Source organism: Mesoplodon densirostris, chromosome 18 (genome assembly GCF_025265405.1).
Source record: "Mesoplodon densirostris isolate mMesDen1 chromosome 18, mMesDen1 primary haplotype, whole genome shotgun sequence".
Lineage (NCBI taxonomy): Eukaryota > Metazoa > Chordata > Mammalia > Artiodactyla > Ziphiidae > Mesoplodon > Mesoplodon densirostris.
The window spans coordinates 43,558,220-43,576,952 of record NC_082678.1 but is presented as its reverse complement, the minus strand read 5'-3'; the positions used below and the strand labels follow the sequence as shown (position 1 = coordinate 43,576,952).

Below are 18,733 nucleotides of genomic sequence, written 5' to 3'. Positions count from 1 at the left end.
TTTTAGGAACTGTAAAGTAGTTGTCCAAAGAAGAGATTTCTTATTAATCTCATATTTTTTTATCCTTTTTAATCTGCATTTAAATTTTATTTTGCCTTTTTTTTCTTCTTCATACTTTTTTCTTGTTTTTTAAACGTTTTTTTCCTTCTTAAACTTTTTATTTCTTTATTTCAAAATTGATGTTATTCTTCATAGGACATGTTTTCACCACCTAGGGGTCCTAGCTGGTACATAGACTTACTTGGTGAGGGGAAATAACAGTGTTCCCAGACCATCTGTGAAGGGTCCTAGTGTCTTGCTTGTATATTTTCAGGCCCCTGATCGCTAAGAAGAATCCTAAGATCCCAATGTCCAAGATGATGACCATCCTTGGGGCCAAGTGGAGAGAGTTCAGCGCCAACAACCCCTTCAAGGGATCGGCAGCTGCTGTGGCGGCGGCGGCGGCAGCGGCGGCCGCAGCTGTAGCTGAGCAGGTGTCAGCTGCTGTCTCATCGGCCACCCCCATGGCACCGTCCGGACCCCCCGCCCTTCCACCACCCCCTGCTGCTGATATCCAGCCCCCACCCATCCGAAGAGCCAAAACCAAAGAGGGCAAAGGTAAGAAACCCTCTCGTTGGACCAACTGTCACCCCACCCTCCAAACTGCACGTTCTCAAATTAGAGTCCAGATCGCTTGTCTTCTGGGCCCGGATCGTTGTAGACGAAATGCTGTCCAGGAAGGGGTCTCAGTGAGACCATAGCCCACAGAGAGGTCCAGAAACCCTGTGGCCTCCATTGCTCCTGGCTGTCATGATCTTGGCTTTTTCCTCTGTCACCCCACTCCTCACTCAGGTCCAGGCCACAAGAGGCGGAGTAAGAGTCCCCGAGTGCCTGATGGACGCAAGAAGCTTCGGGGAAAGAAGATGGCACCACTCAAAATCAAACTAGGGCTGCTGGGTAGCAAGAGGAAGAAGGGAGGCTCGGTGAGCGGCCCCTCCCTGTCCAGTATACTTCTTGGATGTGGTCAGGGGCTGGGGGTCCAGACACAAGGGTCCATGAGGGCAGCTGGAGCGGGAGCCCAAGGCCTGGGGAGGGGAGTGGAATCCATTTGGCCTCTCTGACAGCCACGGGGGCTATGGGCAGTATGTTTTCCAGAGTGACGAGGGCCCTGAACCAGAGGCTGAGGAGTCAGACCTGGACAGTGGCAGTGTCCACAGTGCCTCAGGCCGCCCTGATGGCCCTGTCCGCACCAAGAAACTAAAGAGAGGCCGGCCAGGAAGGAAGAAGAAGAAGGGTAAGCGGTGTCAGCTGTGTGCAGTCCTGTCACTCAGCCTTCCTTTCATTCCTTCGTTGTCTTTCTTATTTGTAGTTTTGACCTCTTTATTGAACGCTTTTCTCTTTCTCTCCCCTCCCGCATTCTGCTCTCCTTCTCTCTGTTCCCTTTGCCTCCACTGGGGTGTATGACAGTCCTGGGCTGTCCTGCAGTGGCCGGGGAGGAGGAGGTTGATGGCTACGAGACGGATCACCAGGATTACTGTGAGGTGTGCCAGCAGGGTGGGGAAATTATTCTGTGTGACACCTGCCCTCGTGCCTACCACCTCGTCTGCCTTGATCCTGAGCTTGACCGGGCTCCTGAGGGCAAATGGAGCTGCCCCCACTGTGTGAGTACTGGTGCACCTCTTACGGCCCTCGGGGACCCACCCATCTCTTTCCTCCTTGCTTTCTCTTGTCCTCTCCCTACCTCCAGATGCCTGGGCTTCTCAGTAACAGATGTTTAAGTGTCCAAGATCCTAGTTTGATCCTCTCCCCCATCCCTTTGCCCCTAAAATTAGCATTTTGGGGAGCTGAGGTGTCCTGTTCCTTTGTTCCCAGCCGTCTTCTCTGCACTTCGAGGACCCGGCTGTCCTGCTTTGGCTCTGTCTCACTCCTTATCCTCTTTCTTGTGTCTGTGTCTGTCCTTGGCCTCCCAGGAGAAGGAGGGGGTACAGTGGGAGGCCAAGGAGGAGGAGGAAGACTATGAAGAGGAGGGGGAAGAGGAGGGGGAGAAGGAGGAAGAGGACGACCACATGGAGTACTGCCGTGTGTGCAAGGATGGCGGGGAGCTCCTGTGCTGTGACGCCTGCATCTCCTCCTACCACATTCACTGTCTGAACCCCCCGCTGCCTGACATCCCCAACGGCGAGTGGCTGTGTCCCCGATGCACAGTGAGTGTGCCCATCTCTCAGGGTTTATTGTCAGCCCCGACTCCTTCTCCATCTCCGGGGCCCAAAGGTCCGGCTCTTTCTTTCTCTTCTCTCCCCCACACCTAGCCTTTGATCCCCCTGTGGGACCCCCATCCTCCTACTCTAATGATGGGCTCTTCCTGCCTCTTTCTTTCCTCTTTGTGTGCGTCCATCCTGAAGTGTCCCGTGCTGAAAGGCCGTGTGCAGAAGATCCTGCACTGGCGGTGGGGGGAGCCCCCCGTGGCAGTGCCAGCCCCCCAGCAGGCAGACGGGAATCCGGATGCCCCACCTGCACGTCCTCTTCAAGGCAGATCGGAGAGAGAGTTCTTTGTCAAGTGGGTAGGACTGTCCTACTGGCACTGCTCCTGGGCCAAGGAGCTTCAGGTACAAGGGCCTCTCCTTCCCCGCCTCCTGGGACCCCATTCACTGCCATTCTCTCTCTTGGCCCGCTGTTCTCTCGTCTTCCGTCCCCTCTGCTTTCCCCCACATTAGGCCTCTGGCCACCCACACCCTACCAGCTCCCTTAGTTTCCACACTTGGTTCTCTTGGACTCCAGTTGTCTTTCCCTCAGTCTCCGTTACATTCCTCCCCTTAGGTATGACGTAGGCTTTCCTTAGCCTGCCTTAACTCCATCTCTTTCTTTATCTGTCTTAACCCTGTTACACTGATAGCCCCAATCTTAACAACCCTGTTCCCTTCCTCCTTTTGCTCATTACCTCCCCACCCAGGTCCTGTCTCTGACTCTGTTCTCTGGCATGTTATTCGTTCTCCTGCTTTGGCTTTAACTCACTATGTCCCTCATCCCACCTCTTTCGTCGCTTGCTTTCCCATGCCATTCCCCCTGCCGGCCTCTGCCCTGTCTCCTTTTGTCCTCTCGGGGTGTTGGGACTATCTGTTCCCTCCTCCTCTGTGCCCCATCAGCTGGAAATTTTCCACTTGGTAATGTACCGAAACTACCAACGGAAGAATGACATGGACGAGCCCCCACCCCTCGACTACGGCTCTGGTGAGGATGATGGGAAGAGCGACAAACGCAAGGTGAAGGACCCGCACTATGCCGAGATGGAGGAGAAGTACTATCGTTTCGGCATCAAGCCGGAGTGGATGACCGTCCACCGGATCATCAACCACAGGTGAGTCCTTGGTCCTTGGTCCGTGCGAAGGCCTACCTGGGTTTTGCCACTATTCTTGTTGCGCTGTGGCTCCATGTTAGTATTTGTTGATTAACCAGATAATTGATCTAACTGGATAATTCCCACTGCAGCCCCAGCCCTTCTGGCTTTGTTTCCTCTGTGGAGATGGGAGGAACCAGGTGGAAAGTCCAGCCCAGCACTGACTGCTTTGTCCTTGCTGCCTCTAACTTCTAACAGCTTAAGAAATGACACACGAGTCTGGGGATCTGCTTGTGAAAAAAGCAAAACATGAAACACATGGTTCATACAGACCAGTGTTTCTAGTACTTTTTCTTCACAGTACTTATTACTAACTAATGTTACATTGTCTTTTTATTTTTCTATTTCATCACTGCCTCCCTCAGTAGAATGTGAGCTCCACGGGAATAGGTCATTTGTCTGCTTAGTTCTGCTCAGTCACCCGTGCCTGGGACAGTGCCTGGCATGTAGTGGATGCTTAGTAAATACTGATTGGATGAACAAACGATGTTGAAGCCAGGGATGTTTTGTGATCATTGATTTTTAGGAAGCCATCCTGAAAAAGTTAGGGTAGTACTTCAGCCATTCCAAACTGCCTTTCAGAGGGCCACCATTGAGGATTAGGTGACAAATTCTCCATGTTTGCTGATAATTGTGTTTATTATGACTTTTTCTACTTGTGACACATATTACTTTTCTCCTCCTGCTCCTTCTCCTGGCTTCTCTCCCCACAGTGTGGATAAGAAGGGAAATTACCACTATCTAGTGAAATGGAGGGACTTGCCTTATGACCAGTCCACGTGGGAGGAAGATGAAATGAACATCCCTGAATATGAAGACCATAAACAAAGCTACTGGAGACACCGGTGAGGGAGCCAGGTCGTGGGTTAGAGGGAGTCTGAGGACGGAGGCATGAAAGCTAAACCTCCAGCATTAAATGAGATGCAGTAGCGACAGACCCAATCTAGAATTTAGGGCAGTGGGAGCCTGGGCTGGGTTGTTTGCGGTGGGGTCAGGAAAGAGGCGGCGTGAGGAACAGAAAGAAGATCTAGCCTGAGTAATGGGGATGAGGATGCTGAGGAGTGGGGAGGGTTGGCTTTAGAGCTGAAATCCAAGGGGTGAGGGTAAAGAACCTGGGAGAGAGGAAATGTGAGAAAATCTCGGTTACGGAAAGTGGGAGCTAGGTCTGGAGTGGGTTCAGAAGGACAGGGGGTGGGTCCAAGGACCAGGTCTCACTCAGACCCACTGTTTTCCCAGAGAACTAATTATGGGGGAGGACCCCGCCCAGCCCCGCAAGTATAAGAAGAAGAAGAAGGAGCTGCAGGGTGATGGGCCTCCCAGCTCTCCTACTAATGATGTAAGCCCTCTCACTCGGCCCGCCTCCCATTTCTGGAGCCATGGTGATTGAAGATTTCCTGGGGGCTTCTGACAGAACTTCCCAGAGTTTCAACAACTTCTTTGAACAGTAGCTCTTCCTTCAGTGTCCAGCTTTGCCCCAAGAGTGCTAGGAATTTTGGCACGGGAGTGAGAGCTGCTAGGGGTAGCAGCACACAGGGCGCTTCGACCAGTTTCCTGCCCCACAGTGCTGCCGGGTATTGTTGTAAGGAATGAGGGGGAGGCACTGCAGACTCAGGCTTTCATAAGCTCAGGCCATAGGAGAGGGACTTGTAATCCCATTTGATATCAGTGCCGGGGAGAGGGGAGGAGGAGGCCAAGACCGGAGGAGCAGCTGATGGTTCCCCTGAGCCTTCTGACTCCTCGATTCTACAGCCCACAGTGAAATACGAGACTCAGCCACGGTTCATCACGGCCACTGGAGGCACGCTGCACATGTATCAGCTGGAGGGGTTGAACTGGCTACGCTTCTCGTGGGCCCAGGGCACTGACACCATTCTGGCTGACGAGATGGGACTGGGCAAGACCATACAAACCATCGTCTTCCTCTACTCACTGTATAAGGAGGTGCTAGACTCTCGGGCCCTGAGGGGGACAGCCGTGCTGAGGCCTAGCCTGGACTGGGGAAGGTGGGAGTGGAGGGTGAGGGCAGAGAACTGGGGGGAGGGGTGCGGCAGGCAGCAGACCGGGGTGTATAACCGTGAGCCTAGACTAATGGTCCCCCACCCTCAACTCCCAGGGCCACACAAAGGGTCCCTTCCTGGTGAGCGCCCCGCTCTCCACCATCATTAACTGGGAGCGGGAGTTCCAGATGTGGGCACCCAAGTTCTATGTGGTGACATACACGGGTGACAAGGACAGCCGAGCCATCATTCGTGAGAATGAGTTTTCCTTTGAAGACAATGCCATCAAAGGTGGCAAGAAAGCTTTTAAGATGAAGGTAAGCCCCTCTATCTCATGTCCTCTAAAGTCCTCAGATCTGTCGTTTCGTTGCCCCAACCAGGACTTCAGTTCCTTTATTCCCCATTCAGCTTTCTCCCTCCTTTCCTCCACCTTCCCTCACGCCTCTGCACTCCAGTCCTGGAGATGTAGTGGGTACTCCCAGGGGTGTACGTGGATCTGTTCATCCAGGATAGGTGGTAGAAGTTTGGGGGCCACATTCAGAAGTCCCTGCATGGAGTCAAAGTTGGAGGACAGGACAACGGGCTCCCTTTGGGAGTCTCAGCTAGGTCTGGGTGTCTGCGTGGAGAATGGGGGTGGAGGCCTAGATGCTCGGGTGTGGGGTGGCAGCCAAATGGACAATGGTTGTGTTGGCAGAGGGAGGCGCAGGTGAAGTTCCATGTTCTCCTGACATCATACGAGCTGATCACCATTGATCAGGCCGCTCTTGGCTCCATCCGCTGGGCCTGTCTCGTGGTGGATGAGGCCCATCGGCTCAAGAACAACCAGTCCAAGGTGAGTGAGATACCCAGGCCTCAGAAACTTGAGGCTGGGCCTCCCTGGTGGCGCAAGTGGTTGAGAGTCCGCCTGCCGATGCAGGGGATACGGGTTCGTGCCCCGGTCTGGGAGGATCCCATATGCCGCGGAGCGGCTGGGCCCGTGAGCCATGGCCGCTGGGCCTGCGCGTCCGGAGCCTGCGCGTCCGGAGCCTGTGCTCCGCAGCGGGGGAGGCCGCGACGGTGAGAGGCCCGCATACCGCAAAAAAAAAAAAAAAAAAAAAAAAGAAACTTGAGGCTGTGGACTCCTACTTGCCCTAGTCCTAAAAAATAAAGTTTCAGGGACTTTCTGCAATCAGGGAGGCAGGAAGCCTGGGAATAAGTCTGGGGAGAAGTCCAGGTTGGAAGAGGGAGAGGACTAGGGATGTGAGGGCCTCTGATCCTGAAGGAAATAAGAGCTAGAGGCAGGGAAAGGTGGTACTGTGGGCCAGCCACTTGCCACTGATGGGCCCTTTCCTCTGCCTTTCCTTGCCCCATTTTCTAGTTTTTCAGGGTCCTCAATGGCTACAAGATAGATCATAAGTTGCTGCTGACAGGGACTCCGCTGCAGAATAACCTGGAGGAGCTCTTCCATCTTCTGAACTTCCTCACCCCAGAGAGGTTTAAGTAAGTGGCTCAGTAGGGTGGTCTGCAGAGAGGAGAGGTGGAGGGACTGAGAAGATGAGTGGGAGGAGGATTCACCTGGAGTGAAGAACAGAGCCTGAGGTCAGGGGCAAAGAACCTGACGCCTATTCGTTTCCTTTTCTCCTTCTGGCTACTAGCAATCTGGAAGGCTTCCTGGAGGAGTTTGCCGACATATCCAAAGAAGACCAGATTAAGAAACTTCATGACTTGCTGGGGCCACATATGCTGAGGAGGCTCAAGGCTGATGTCTTTAAGAATATGCCGGCCAAGACAGAGCTCATCGTCCGCGTGGAGCTGAGCCCCATGCAGAAGTGAGATGCAAGGCGGGTTACCTGGACCAGGGTTGAGGATTTGGTGGCAGCTTTCCAAGAGTTGGTGGCCAAATGCAACATCATAATTGCTTCCTTTATTGTGTCTCTTCTATGCCCCTGCCCTGGCCTTTAGGAAATACTACAAGTATATCCTGACCCGAAATTTTGAGGCCTTGAATTCACGAGGAGGTGGGAACCAAGTGTCATTGCTTAACATCATGATGGATCTTAAGAAGTGCTGCAACCATCCATATCTCTTTCCTGTGGCTGCTATGGTAGATACGGGAGCTGGGGGACTGTGAAATGCCTGGCTCTTTGGAAACATGGGCAGTTGAGCACAGGGCTGGAGTTGGGCTGGGAGGCCAGAGACTAGATTTCTGAGAAGAGTAGGAATTGTAAAAGTGTGGAGCCTGGATTTGTGCCTCCAGCTTTCTAGGCACAGCCAGAATACGGGGGTGTGTTCACTGAGCCTCTCCTCCTTCTTTCCTGCCTTCTTTTCAGGAGTCCCCCAAACTTCCCAGTGGGGCATATGAGGGTGGGGCACTTATTAAGGCATCTGGGAAGCTCATGCTGCTGCAGAAGATGCTGCGGAAGCTGAAGGAGCAAGGACACAGAGTGCTCATCTTCTCGCAGGTGACCCATCCCTGTAGCTCTTTCTCACCATCAGATAATCGCTTACCTCGTTCCTGTGGTTGCCACGGGATGCGAGGTTAGGCAATCACACCCCTAAGAGTTTCTGGTATAGCTAAGTTCATCTTGGTCTCTGATCCCTTTTCTTAATTAAGGCTGTTGGAAGTTGTAGTCCAGTTTCTGTATGCCAAAAGGGGCGAAAGGGAAGGGTGAGCCATCTGCCTCCTAAAGGTCATCTCTGGGACTGGTACAGTTTCTTAACATTATTGGGGAAGGGAGGAGAGCACAGACCTTTTGGAAATCTGATGAAAGCTGTGGGTCTGTTCTCCAGAAAACTGCACACACAACTAGACAATTTTGTACAGATTTTCAGGGGATTCATAGATTTCCCTGAAACTTTGTCACGGGTGTCAGAGGAGAACCTCTTCCTTAGGAGAAATGGTCTTAAGTCAAGAGAGAGAGAATGACAAGAATGTCCCAGGAGGAGCTGGGGGTGGAGGAAACAGCTCCGGGGGGTATATGACAGGGCAGGGGTACAAGTGTAAGGACTGGGGTTGAGAGAGAATAAAGAGGTAGTCAGAACAGACAGGGCGCATCCCACTGCCTCGTCGCTCTAGACTCCTGCCTTTTCTCTTGCTCTAGATGACCAAAATGTTAGACTTGCTAGAGGACTTCTTAGACTACGAAGGCTACAAGTATGAGCGCATTGACGGCGGCATCACTGGTGCCCTGAGGCAGGAGGCCATCGATCGCTTCAATGGTGAGGGGGACCTTGGTCCCTGCTGGGTGTGGGAGGCCCGAGAAACCTGTGCCTAGGTCCCTGGGACGGGAGGGTGCTGGCCTGGGAGGATATTAGCCACCTGGGCTTTTGAGTTGAGAGCATCGTTTGTAGTCAGGGAACATCTAGGAGCAGGTGGACAGACCTGCTGGGTACAAGAAAGGCCTGATTTCCTGATTCTTGCCTCCTAGCTCCTGGGGCCCAACAGTTCTGCTTCCTCCTGTCCACCCGGGCTGGAGGCCTGGGCATCAACCTGGCAACTGCCGACACTGTCATCATCTTTGATTCAGACTGGAACCCCCATAATGATATCCAGGTGAGAACACGCCTCCTGGAGCCCCTTTGAGCAAGGAGATGTGTCTGTCTGTTCTGGGGTCAGAAAAACCTCTTGGTGGGTAGAAGACCCTTCCTTGTCAGCCTCTTTTCCAGAGCATGTAGGGCGTGTCTCCGCTGCCACTCCCCTGGCCCATCCCCACTTTCCGGCCCCTGCAGGCCTTCAGCCGTGCTCATCGGATCGGCCAGGCCAACAAAGTGATGATTTACCGGTTTGTGACTCGCGCATCAGTGGAAGAGCGAATCACACAGGTGGCCAAGAGAAAGATGATGCTGACGCATCTGGTGGTGCGGCCTGGGCTGGGCTCCAAGGCGGGCTCCATGTCCAAGCAGGAGCTGGATGACATCCTCAAATTTGGCACCGAGGAGCTATTTAAGGATGAAAATGAGGGTGAGAGCCTTTTCTGCAGCTCCCTGTAAGCAGGTCTTTGCTGTCTGTGAGCACTTCTCTTCTGAAACCCCCTGAAGAAAATCTCTTCTCTGCATCCTTGGAGGAAGGTTGGCTTCTTTCCTCACCTGTAAGGTTGAAAACAACAACAAATGTCTGTGTAGACGTCCAGGGAAAGGGCCTTCTCCAGAGCTCCCGTGAAAAGGAAGCAGAGGGGAAGGCTTTCCTCTGATCTCTCTAAAGTTCTGCCTGAGGTTCTGGTTAGAGCTCAGAGTCCCCTCTCGTTCCCCAACTCCACCAGGGGAGAACAAGGAGGAGGACAGCAGTGTGATTCACTATGACAACGAGGCCATCGCTCGGCTCCTGGACCGGAACCAGGATGCAACTGAGGACACGGATGTGCAGAACATGAATGAGTATCTCAGCTCCTTCAAGGTGGCCCAGTACGTGGTGAGGGAAGAGGACAAGGTGAGAGGCTGGGGCCAGACACGGTCCATCCAGGGCCATCTCTGAGGGGTGGTGTCGATGTCCTTGACCAGACCTTGAAGTTGGAGGATCCCTCTTCGCTCTTGTTTTTTATCTGATCTCTTACCCCAGTGCCCATCAAAGAGCGGTAGTGGACCTCAAACGACTTCTTGGTCTAAAGGATGAGACTGGAATTTGGAGAAAACTTAGGCAGAGAAAGTGGTGATAAACTCGGGAGGGAACCTTCTGAGTCAGAGTGTGAGGGACACAGAGGGCACTAGAGGAGAGGTTTGGAAAAGAGGGAAATAACGAGGAGGAGAAGCATATTGCAGGTAAGAGGTAAGGAAAACTTACACAGAGGACTTACACACAGTGACGAGGTCTAGGGCTGGGTGGAGGCAGGCGCGTAGGGATTTTGTCATGGCGGAAGGACTGGAAGGGGAGGCCTTCAGCGTTCGTCCTGCTGCCCTTCAGATTGAGGAAATTGAGCGAGAGATCATCAAGCAGGAGGAGAATGTGGATCCTGACTACTGGGAGAAGCTGCTGAGACACCACTACGAGCAGCAGCAGGAAGACCTGGCCCGCAACCTCGGCAAAGGCAAGAGGGTCCGCAAGCAGGTGAACTACAACGATGCTGCTCAGGAGGACCAAGGTGAGGACCGTCCCTGAGGGAGGGACCGAGAAGGGGACAGTGCTGAGAAGGAGCTTGGAGCTGGGGGCATTTAGAGGAAAAGAGAGGCTTAGAAGTCAGGGCCTTCCCTGCCAAGTAGAAAGAGATTATTAGGAAGGGACACCGGGAGTACCCGGAGGCCAGGTGGATTTGCAGGTGATCTCAGCTATGTAGCAGTTGCAGAGGGCTCCGATGGACACCCAGGGGTCCCTGTTTAGAGTGGGGTATGCAGGAGTCAGGAGGTAGGTGGGTGAGTGGACATGGTGTGTGGTCCTGAGTCAGACTGCAGGCAGTCACCCGGCGTCCCTAGGAGGGCCGAGGCCAGAGTGAAGGTGCTGAAGTCTCCGAGGGGAGGCGTCCGGACAGAAGGGCCCCAGCCTGGGCTTATCCAGGGAGCCATCGCTGACCACTGAGCCCTTCCCCTCGCAGATAACCAGTCAGAATACTCAGTGGGATCAGAGGAGGAGGATGAAGACTTTGATGAGCGTCCTGAAGGTGGCATCTGTTTTCTTGTCTTTCTACCGCACCTCTTCCCATTTCACTTCCCATTGTCTATTAAGCCCACTATTTTTATACAAAATGCTCATCTGTAGAGAAAGTAAAGATTGCAGGTAAGCAAAAAGGAAGAAATATCTGTAATCTCGCCACTGTTAAAATGGGGAGTATATAACCACGCAGGCTTAGATACCTAGATGAAAAATCAAGAAAGGGAACATCCTTTTACACTCCCGCCAGTAATCTTGCTTGCATCGTATGGGTGCTGCTGATTTTTTAGTATGACGATTCTTTTGGACCTATTGGGGTACTAGTTCTGAATGCGCTGGGAAGAACATTAGAAGCGCCTCAGAGCTGACACAGGCCTTTCCTGTGTTCTGTCTCTTGTGAGAATGGAGGGCTAGGAAAGAGTGGGCGGGGCAGAAGGCAGCAGCTCTACTAACCGGGGTCACCGTCTCCCCACCCAGGGCGTCGACAGTCCAAGAGGCAGCTCCGGAACGAGAAGGATAAGCCGCTGCCTCCACTGCTGGCTCGAGTTGGGGGCAACATTGAGGTGAGAGCTGGCCTCGGTCCCTGAGGAGAGAAGGAAGGAAACTGAAGCTGAGTCACTGAGGGTAGAACAGACCAAGAAATGAGATCCTGGACATTCACTGCCCACTCCCTCCTTGCCCCCCATCATCAGGTGTTGGGATTCAACACCCGTCAGCGGAAGGCCTTCCTCAACGCTGTGATGCGCTGGGGCATGCCCCCACAGGACGCCTTCACCACCCAGTGGCTGGTGCGGGACCTCAGGGGCAAGACTGAGAAAGAGTTCAAGTGAGTGGGGGTGATACAGGGCTGAGTTGGATGGAGGGGTAAAAACTTGGGGCGTTACTGCCTTCCTCTTGGCCGCCATATGATGTGACCTTACTCAACTGATCACCGTACTCCCTGCCAGACAGTGTTTCCTGGCTCAGTTTCCTGGGGGGTGGGCTCAGCCCGCCCCACCTCCCCTCAGATGAGCCTAGAGCAGGGAGGCCGGGCTTCCTCCCCAATGGGAGAGGCAGTGGAGACAGGAGCCTCGCCTGGGCTGTCCTTGCCTCACATTTATTTGACCACGATAACCTGGCAGGGGAGCTGGTGGGAAGGATGAAGAGCTGACTGATGGGGCCTAGGAATGAAGTAACCAAGGCCAAGGGGACTGTGGAAATGCAAGGGGAGGGGCAGATGTGGGAGTTAGGATTTGGAGGACAGGTGATGGTGAGATTGAGAGGCCCAGGGGAGGACCCCTGGAGGCACCCGGGAGTTTCAGGTTCAGTAATCCCTGTGCCCCCTTTACTCCCCTGCCCCCGCTAAGGCTCTCCTAACGCACCTCCCACCCCCGTGCTCCTTAGGGCCTATGTGTCTTTGTTCATGCGCCATCTCTGTGAGCCCGGGGCAGACGGCTCTGAAACCTTTGCTGACGGGGTCCCTCGGGAGGGACTGAGTCGCCAGCAAGTGTTGACCCGCATTGGAGTCATGTCTCTCGTCAAGAAGAAGGTATCCGTCTTCCCCTCAGCCAAAGAGGCTGGCTGCCTAGACCCTGTGCTCCTCTGCCTCTCGTCCCTGAGTTCCGGACTCACGCTGGTGCGAGATAGGGAGAAGCGCTGGAGCTTGCTATGTGTCCAGTCGCTGGAGCTGATCCCTGTCCCTACGACTCCCCCGCACCCTTCAGGTTCAGGAGTTTGAGCACATCAATGGGCGCTGGTCTATGCCGGAGCTGATGCCCGACCCCAGTGCTGACTCCAAGCGCTCCTCCAGAGCCTCCTCTCCTACCAAAACGTCTCCCACCACTCCTGAGGCTTCTGCTGCAAACAGTCCTTGCACCTCAAAACCTGGTAATCAGCTCAGGATGGCGGGAGAGACAGATGGGGCCAGTGTCCGTTCGACGCCGAGGGACTGGAGTTGGGGTGGGGAGTTTCTGCCTGCCTCACTCCGCCTTACCCTTGCAGCTACTCCAGCTCCCAGTGAGAAAGGAGATGGCATGAGGACACCTCTGGAGAAGGATGAAGCAGAAAACCAGGAGGAGAAGCCGGAGAAGAATAGCAAAATTGGGGAGAAGATGGAAACAGAGGTGTGTGGCTACCTGGCTTTCTTTGAGGGGAGGGAGTGGCAGAGTCGTGGAGGCAGGTGCCTAGGAGCCCCCACTTCGTCCTGACTCCGTTGTCCTCTTTTAGGCTGATACCCCCAGCCCAGCCCCATCACCTGGGGAGCGGCTGGAGCCAAGGAAGATTCCTCTAGAGGATGAGTTGCCAGGGGTACCTGGAGAGATGGAGCCTGAACCTGGGTACCGTGGGGACAGAGAGAAGTCAGGTGGGTGCATGGCCTTAGGGGTGATGGGGGTCTTAGAATTTGGGGGTTCCCTCTTCTGGGGTCAGGGGCTGAGGGTGACATCCTCCATTCCTGTCCCCTACCCCCTCCCACAGCCACGGAGTCGACGCCAGGAGAGAGGGGAGAGGAGAAGCCGATGGATGGACAGGAACACAGGGAGAGGCCGGAGGGGGAGACGGGGGATTTGGGCAAGAGAGGTAATGGGTGGAAGGACCGGCCACCTGGGTCCCTGAGGGAATCAGGGGAGGGGAGGTGGGGTCTTGGGAACCAAATGCCTGGGTCCCGGGTGGGTAGCTGTTCCAGGGGCCAGTACCTGGGAGGAGACTCTCCTGAGGTGTGAGCTCTGCCCCGTCTGCTGTAGCAGAAGACGTAAAAGGGGACCGGGAGCTTCGACCTGGGCCTCCTCGAGACGAGCCGCGGTCCAACGGGCGACGTGAGGAGAAGGCAGAGAAGCCGCGGTTCATGTTCAATATTGCAGACGGTGGCTTCACAGGTGGGGGGGCCCTCACTGCCCTCTGCTCCTCACTGGGGTTAGCTCATCCTCATGGGGTTTCTCTTTGGGCCTGAGGCCTCCTTCCACCTTTAATTCCAAGTAACTGCCAATGAAATGGCACATGCTGTCTCTGACCCTTGCCCTGGTCCTCCTTAAGTGTACTTCTAACTCCAGAGCTGCCTTCATCCCACCTGTACTCTTAATCCTAACTTGAACCTTGTTTGTAACTAGTTTTTTTTTTTTTTTTTCTTTTTTTCTTTTTTTTGCGGTATGTGGGCCTCTCACTGTTGTGGCCTCTCCCGCTGCGGAGCACAGGCTCCGGATGCGCAGGCCCAGCGGCCATGGCTCACGGGCCCAGCCGCTCCGCGGCATGTGGGATCCTCCCAGACCGGGGCACGAACCCGTATCCCCTGCATCGGCAGGCGGACTCTTAACCACTTGCGCCACCAGGGAGGCCCTGTAACTAGTTTTATTTCCTAACCCTTCACCTAACCTTGCCCTGTTCCTCCTAAAAAGCCCTTAGTCCTGTCCCACTGTTCGGTTCCTCCCTCTGTACCAGCCCGTTGGGCTTCACAAACTCCTGATGCCTCGTCTGTCTTCTGCCCTCTTTTCAGAGCTCCACACGCTGTGGCAGAATGAGGAACGGGCAGCTATTTCCTCGGGGAAACTCAATGAGATCTGGCACCGAAGACATGACTATTGGCTTCTGGCTGGGATTGTCCTGTATCCTTGGATACAAATGCAAGAAAAAAAGTGTTCTCTCAACCTGGAGAGAGGGGAACTACAGAGAACACGAGTCCACACTTAGGGAAGGGGGCCTAGTGCCGCACTTTGGGGCGGCCAGGCCAAAAGGCAGGCGTGTTCACAGTCCAGCCTAGCCCTGTTAAATTCCTTGATGATCCCCTTCCTTCGTTGGCAGCCATGGCTACGCACGGTGGCAGGACATCCAGAATGATGCTCAGTTTGCCATTATCAACGAGCCATTTAAAACTGAAGCCAATAAGGGGAACTTTCTGGAGATGAAAAATAAGTTCCTGGCCCGGAGATTCAAGGTGAGGAGGAGGGAGGAAAGGAACCGTGTTGAAGAGGGGCTTGGGTCAGAAGTGGGACCGGATCTGGTTGCAAGGTCGGCAAGGTTCACACCTCGAGGGTTGAGGCGATGCTCGAGGCAAAGGCCAGAGGGTCACCTTGTGTTCGGCACTGTGGTCTGGATCGGGGCCGCAGTCAGTGTTGGTGTGGAGCTGGGGGTCTGGGCCGCCGGTGAGGGCGGCGTGGGTCTCCAGCCCCGAGCTGCGTGCTTGCTGCCGGCAGCTCCCGCACTCGCCCCCTCCCCACGCCCGTAGCTCCTGGAGCAGGCGCTGGTGATTGAGGAGCAGCTGCGGCGGGCGGCCTACCTGAACCTCTCGCAGGAGCCGGCGCACCCCGCCATGGCCCTCCACGCCCGCTTCGCCGAGGCCGAGTGCCTGGCCGAGAGCCACCAGCACCTCTCCAAGGAGTCGCTGGCGGGGAACAAGCCGGCCAACGCCGTGCTGCACAAGGGTAAGGGCCGCGGCGGCCCCGCGCGGGGGAGGGCCCACAGCGCTGCGTAAGTCTTCACCCCGCACCCCTCAAAGCCTTCCCACCCCTCTGACCCCCTTACCCTCTGAACCACCCCCGTCTGACCCCTGACCCCACCCCGACCCACCCGGTACCCCCTGGGGTTTTAGCCTCTAGGATTCGTGCAGCCAACCCTCATCCGTGCCCAGTAGCATTCACATCAGTGCCTAAGGGAGGGACCTCCCCCCCCCCAAACTCCGTGAGACTGTGCCACGTCCCCTCCGCAGGGCGGAACGTCTTCGCTGACCCACACACCTGCCATGTTGCTAACAGCACTCTCTCTGGGGCTGTGGCCTGTGTCTAGTCCACAAAAGTCCTTACCCCCGGTCCCACAAATCACACTCCTCACGTCTCATTCACCCCATGAAGCAGAAACCACCACCGTCCCACCCTCTGACCCTACCCCATGAAACTTCCCTTTGACCTTCAACCCTTGCTCCCAAACCCTCTTACCTTGACAATAATAGATTAAGTTCTAAAGCCCTCTAACCATCTAATCCTGTCTGATGTAGTGACTGATTCCTGGCCCCTTTGACTCCTGTTCTAATTCCTTGAATCTGTAATGCTGACCCTCTAACCTCCCTCCCCCCCTTACATATTAAAACTTTGATTCCTTAAGTCTTTGACACCACTTACCACCTCCCACGCCTCCTGACTATTTCCTCCCCATCATCCCCAACCCCAAAACCTCACTCTTTCAGTATGGGATGTTCTGACAACTCCCCGCCCCCATGTCTTCCGATGTCCTCCCTCCCCTATCTCCCTTTTCTCCATATTCCCTTTTCCTTTCTTCTTTCTCTCCATCTGTCCTCTGTGGCGATCTGGTCTCTCTGCCTCTTTACCTGACACTTTTTCTTTGTCCCCGAGTTGCTCTTTTTTTCTACTTCTGTCATTTCCTTGGTCTCTGATTCTTCGACATCTGTGCCCTCCTCTCTCTCTCTCTTTCTCTGACTGTATCTGTCCATCTGACTCCTCGTCTCTTTTCCTGGCTCCATCTCTCCCTTTCCCTGTCTTTCTCTTGCCCTTCTTTCTCCGTGGCCCGGGCCCCAGTTCTGAACCAGCTGGAGGAGTTGCTGAGCGACATGAAGGCGGACGTGACCCGCCTGCCAGCCACGCTGTCCCGAATACCCCCCATCGCAGCCCGCCTTCAGATGTCCGAGCGCAGCATCCTCAGCCGGCTGGCCAGCAAGGGCACGGAGCCTCACCCCACACCGGTAACCCTCTTTCCCCCGACTCCAGTTTTCCCTGTTGGTACTCCTCCTGCACACATACGAACACCTCCTTCAGAACCCCGTGCAGTGTGGAACAACGACCTGCTCCAGCACGCTCATCAGCCTTGAGTCTCCCTGCCTGTATGATACCCCTCAGTAGTTCTGGAGTTTGGCCCATGATGTCTCCCCGAAGCTTCTTTCCTCTCAGACTGTGGACCCTCTAACGTGGGCTCGCTCTCTCTTCCAGGCCTTCCCCCCGGGTCCGTACGCTACACCTCCGGGGTACGGGGCGGCCTTCAGCGCCGCACCCGTAGGGGCCCTGGCCGCCGCAGGCGCCAATTACAGCCAGATGCCTGCAGGGTCCTTCATCACAGGTCAGCTGGTGACTTCCTGCCTCCTGCTTCTTGCATTCTTCCTTTTCCAAGCTTCATCCCTGCTCAGCTACCCTTTTACTTGTCCAGCCCATCTCATTTCCTTGGAAGTATCCAGTGTTTTATGGAATAGAGTGGTTCTGGACTTTGTTTTTCCCATCCCTTTCTCAACTTCTCTTCCATTCCCATCGTCAAAAACCTCATCTAGGGTTTTAGTGGTTCTGTGGCTTGGTACCTCCTACCTGAGCCTCCTCCAGCTGTTTACTTCAGAGAAAGAGAATATGAAGTTGGAAGGGGGTTCCGGTGAAAGTTGGAACGTGTGTTCCATCATGCGTACAGTGGGGAATCTCAGAGAGAGAGATTTTTTTCCCATCCCTGCCTTAGAAAATTGGATGTGGCATGAGGTGACCTAGAAGTAAGAACATACTGTCGTCAGGAAGCAGTCGACAATGGGAAGTGAAGGAGGGATTGACCCTTCCTTACCCCCTTCCCAAACAGCCGCCACCAACGGCCCTCCAGTGCTGGTGAAGAAGGAGAAGGAAATGGTGGGGGCATTGGTGTCAGACGGGCTGGATCGGAAGGAGCCCCGAGCCGGGGAGGTGATCTGTATAGACGACTGACTGGATCCCAGGCCTGCCCTTCACCCAGGCCCCGTCCCCGAGGCCGACCCCCAGCTCAGGCTCTGGGGCCTGCTGCCAGTCCTCCGCCTTCCCCACCCCATGGGCCCCCACTGGGCTAGGAGCCCCTTTGCCCCTCTCTACAGCTCTCTTCAAGAAGGGCCCTTTGCCCTTCTCCACCCCGTGCACCTTTCCCACCGTGCTTTGAAGACTGTGCTGGTGAGAAGAGGTCTGGGTGGGAGGTGGTCAGCAGGGTCCTCCAAGTACCTGTACCCCCCACTGCCCAGCACACACAGCTTCCCAGTGAGCGGCTGTGGGGGGGAAAGAGGTGGAGCCGCCCCAGTTCTTATTCCTGCAGCATAAGCTCCATCTCTTGCAGAAGTGGGGGGTTAGCCTTGCCCGGCCTTTAGGGACTTTGGTGGGGAAAAGAGCTTTCAAGAGAGGAGGGTGACTTTAGAGAGGGGTGACAGTGAGCCCTGGGAGGGTGGAAGGGAAGAGGAGGGGCGGCTGCATGTTTCCTTCCCCTACCTCCCCCCAAATGGAGGGCGGAGCAGTTAACAAGGGAGGGAGTCCATTGCTGTTCAGCCTCAGAATAAAGGCGCCGTTCACTGGCTCAGTTACCTCCTGCGTACCGGCATCTTGTGTTGGGGATCTTCCCCCCTCCCTAGGGACCAAGGACCACCCCTACAAAGAGTAATATTTGGGTGATACTCCCTTAAGCCAAAGAGGAGCTCCCCAATCTGTCCTAGGGACCCAGGTAACCTAGAAAGGGTGGCGGAGAACACAATGGGCCAGATGTGGGGTGAGCCCCCAGTTCTGGGGCTCAGGTTCTTGGAGGACTTCTACCCTCCCTCCTGAAGACCTGGATATGGACTAAACTTGAGTGGGTCAGGCAGGGGGCCTAGTCAGGGTACTACCTTGCCTTTGGGACCAGAGCAAAATAGTGGAGGGCAGGCTGGGGAGACATGGGCACATCCTCCTCCCCAGGAGGGGCTGGGGAGAGTGGCAGTTTGCATGGCGAACCCCCCACTTGCTCTTCGCTCCCCTTCACTTTCTTGCTGCTCCTTTCCCGGTCTCTTCACACCCACTCCTGGTCTGTCCCAGTCCCCTCTTCTGTATCAGGTTTATTGGTTGTACATATAAATTATACTTTCCTTTC

At 54.9% G+C, this 18,733-nt stretch overlaps 1 protein-coding gene and 1 non-coding gene across 13 annotated transcripts in view; both read left to right on the top strand.

Moving 5' to 3' along the window:
* Positions 1 to 18,733, top strand: part of CHD3 (chromodomain helicase DNA binding protein 3) — a 25,651-nt gene extending 6,918 nt beyond the window's left edge. For 3 of the 12 annotated variants that reach the window (XM_060081074.1, XM_060081075.1, XM_060081079.1), the window contains exons 5-40: positions 314 to 597; positions 832 to 962; positions 1,123 to 1,273; positions 1,447 to 1,640; positions 1,950 to 2,183; positions 2,382 to 2,585; positions 3,123 to 3,334; positions 4,087 to 4,218; positions 4,610 to 4,709; positions 5,123 to 5,314; positions 5,487 to 5,687; positions 6,065 to 6,202; positions 6,728 to 6,849; positions 7,005 to 7,178; positions 7,312 to 7,453; positions 7,680 to 7,811; positions 8,451 to 8,568; positions 8,778 to 8,902; positions 9,079 to 9,310; positions 9,609 to 9,775; positions 10,247 to 10,424; positions 10,872 to 10,937; positions 11,405 to 11,490; positions 11,620 to 11,753; positions 12,311 to 12,455; positions 12,631 to 12,793; positions 12,908 to 13,029; positions 13,133 to 13,268; positions 13,382 to 13,483; positions 13,648 to 13,779; positions 14,394 to 14,502; positions 14,699 to 14,831; positions 15,123 to 15,364; positions 16,426 to 16,589; positions 16,834 to 16,960; positions 17,456 to 18,733. In XM_060081074.1, coding sequence (XP_059937057.1) covers positions 314 to 597; positions 832 to 962; positions 1,123 to 1,273; positions 1,447 to 1,640; positions 1,950 to 2,183; positions 2,382 to 2,585; positions 3,123 to 3,334; positions 4,087 to 4,218; positions 4,610 to 4,709; positions 5,123 to 5,314; positions 5,487 to 5,687; positions 6,065 to 6,202; positions 6,728 to 6,849; positions 7,005 to 7,178; positions 7,312 to 7,453; positions 7,680 to 7,811; positions 8,451 to 8,568; positions 8,778 to 8,902; positions 9,079 to 9,310; positions 9,609 to 9,775; positions 10,247 to 10,424; positions 10,872 to 10,937; positions 11,405 to 11,490; positions 11,620 to 11,753; positions 12,311 to 12,455; positions 12,631 to 12,793; positions 12,908 to 13,029; positions 13,133 to 13,268; positions 13,382 to 13,483; positions 13,648 to 13,779; positions 14,394 to 14,502; positions 14,699 to 14,831; positions 15,123 to 15,364; positions 16,426 to 16,589; positions 16,834 to 16,960; positions 17,456 to 17,696 — 5,665 coding nt within the window. In that variant the 3' untranslated portion in view covers positions 17,697 to 18,733. The other 9 variants (XM_060081085.1, XM_060081080.1, XM_060081077.1 and 6 more) reach the window with 8 other exon arrangements.
* On the top strand, positions 11,886 to 12,025 carry LOC132479389 (small Cajal body-specific RNA 21). The gene has a single exon (XR_009530510.1). It is a non-coding gene; the product is annotated as a small Cajal body-specific RNA 21 (non-coding RNA).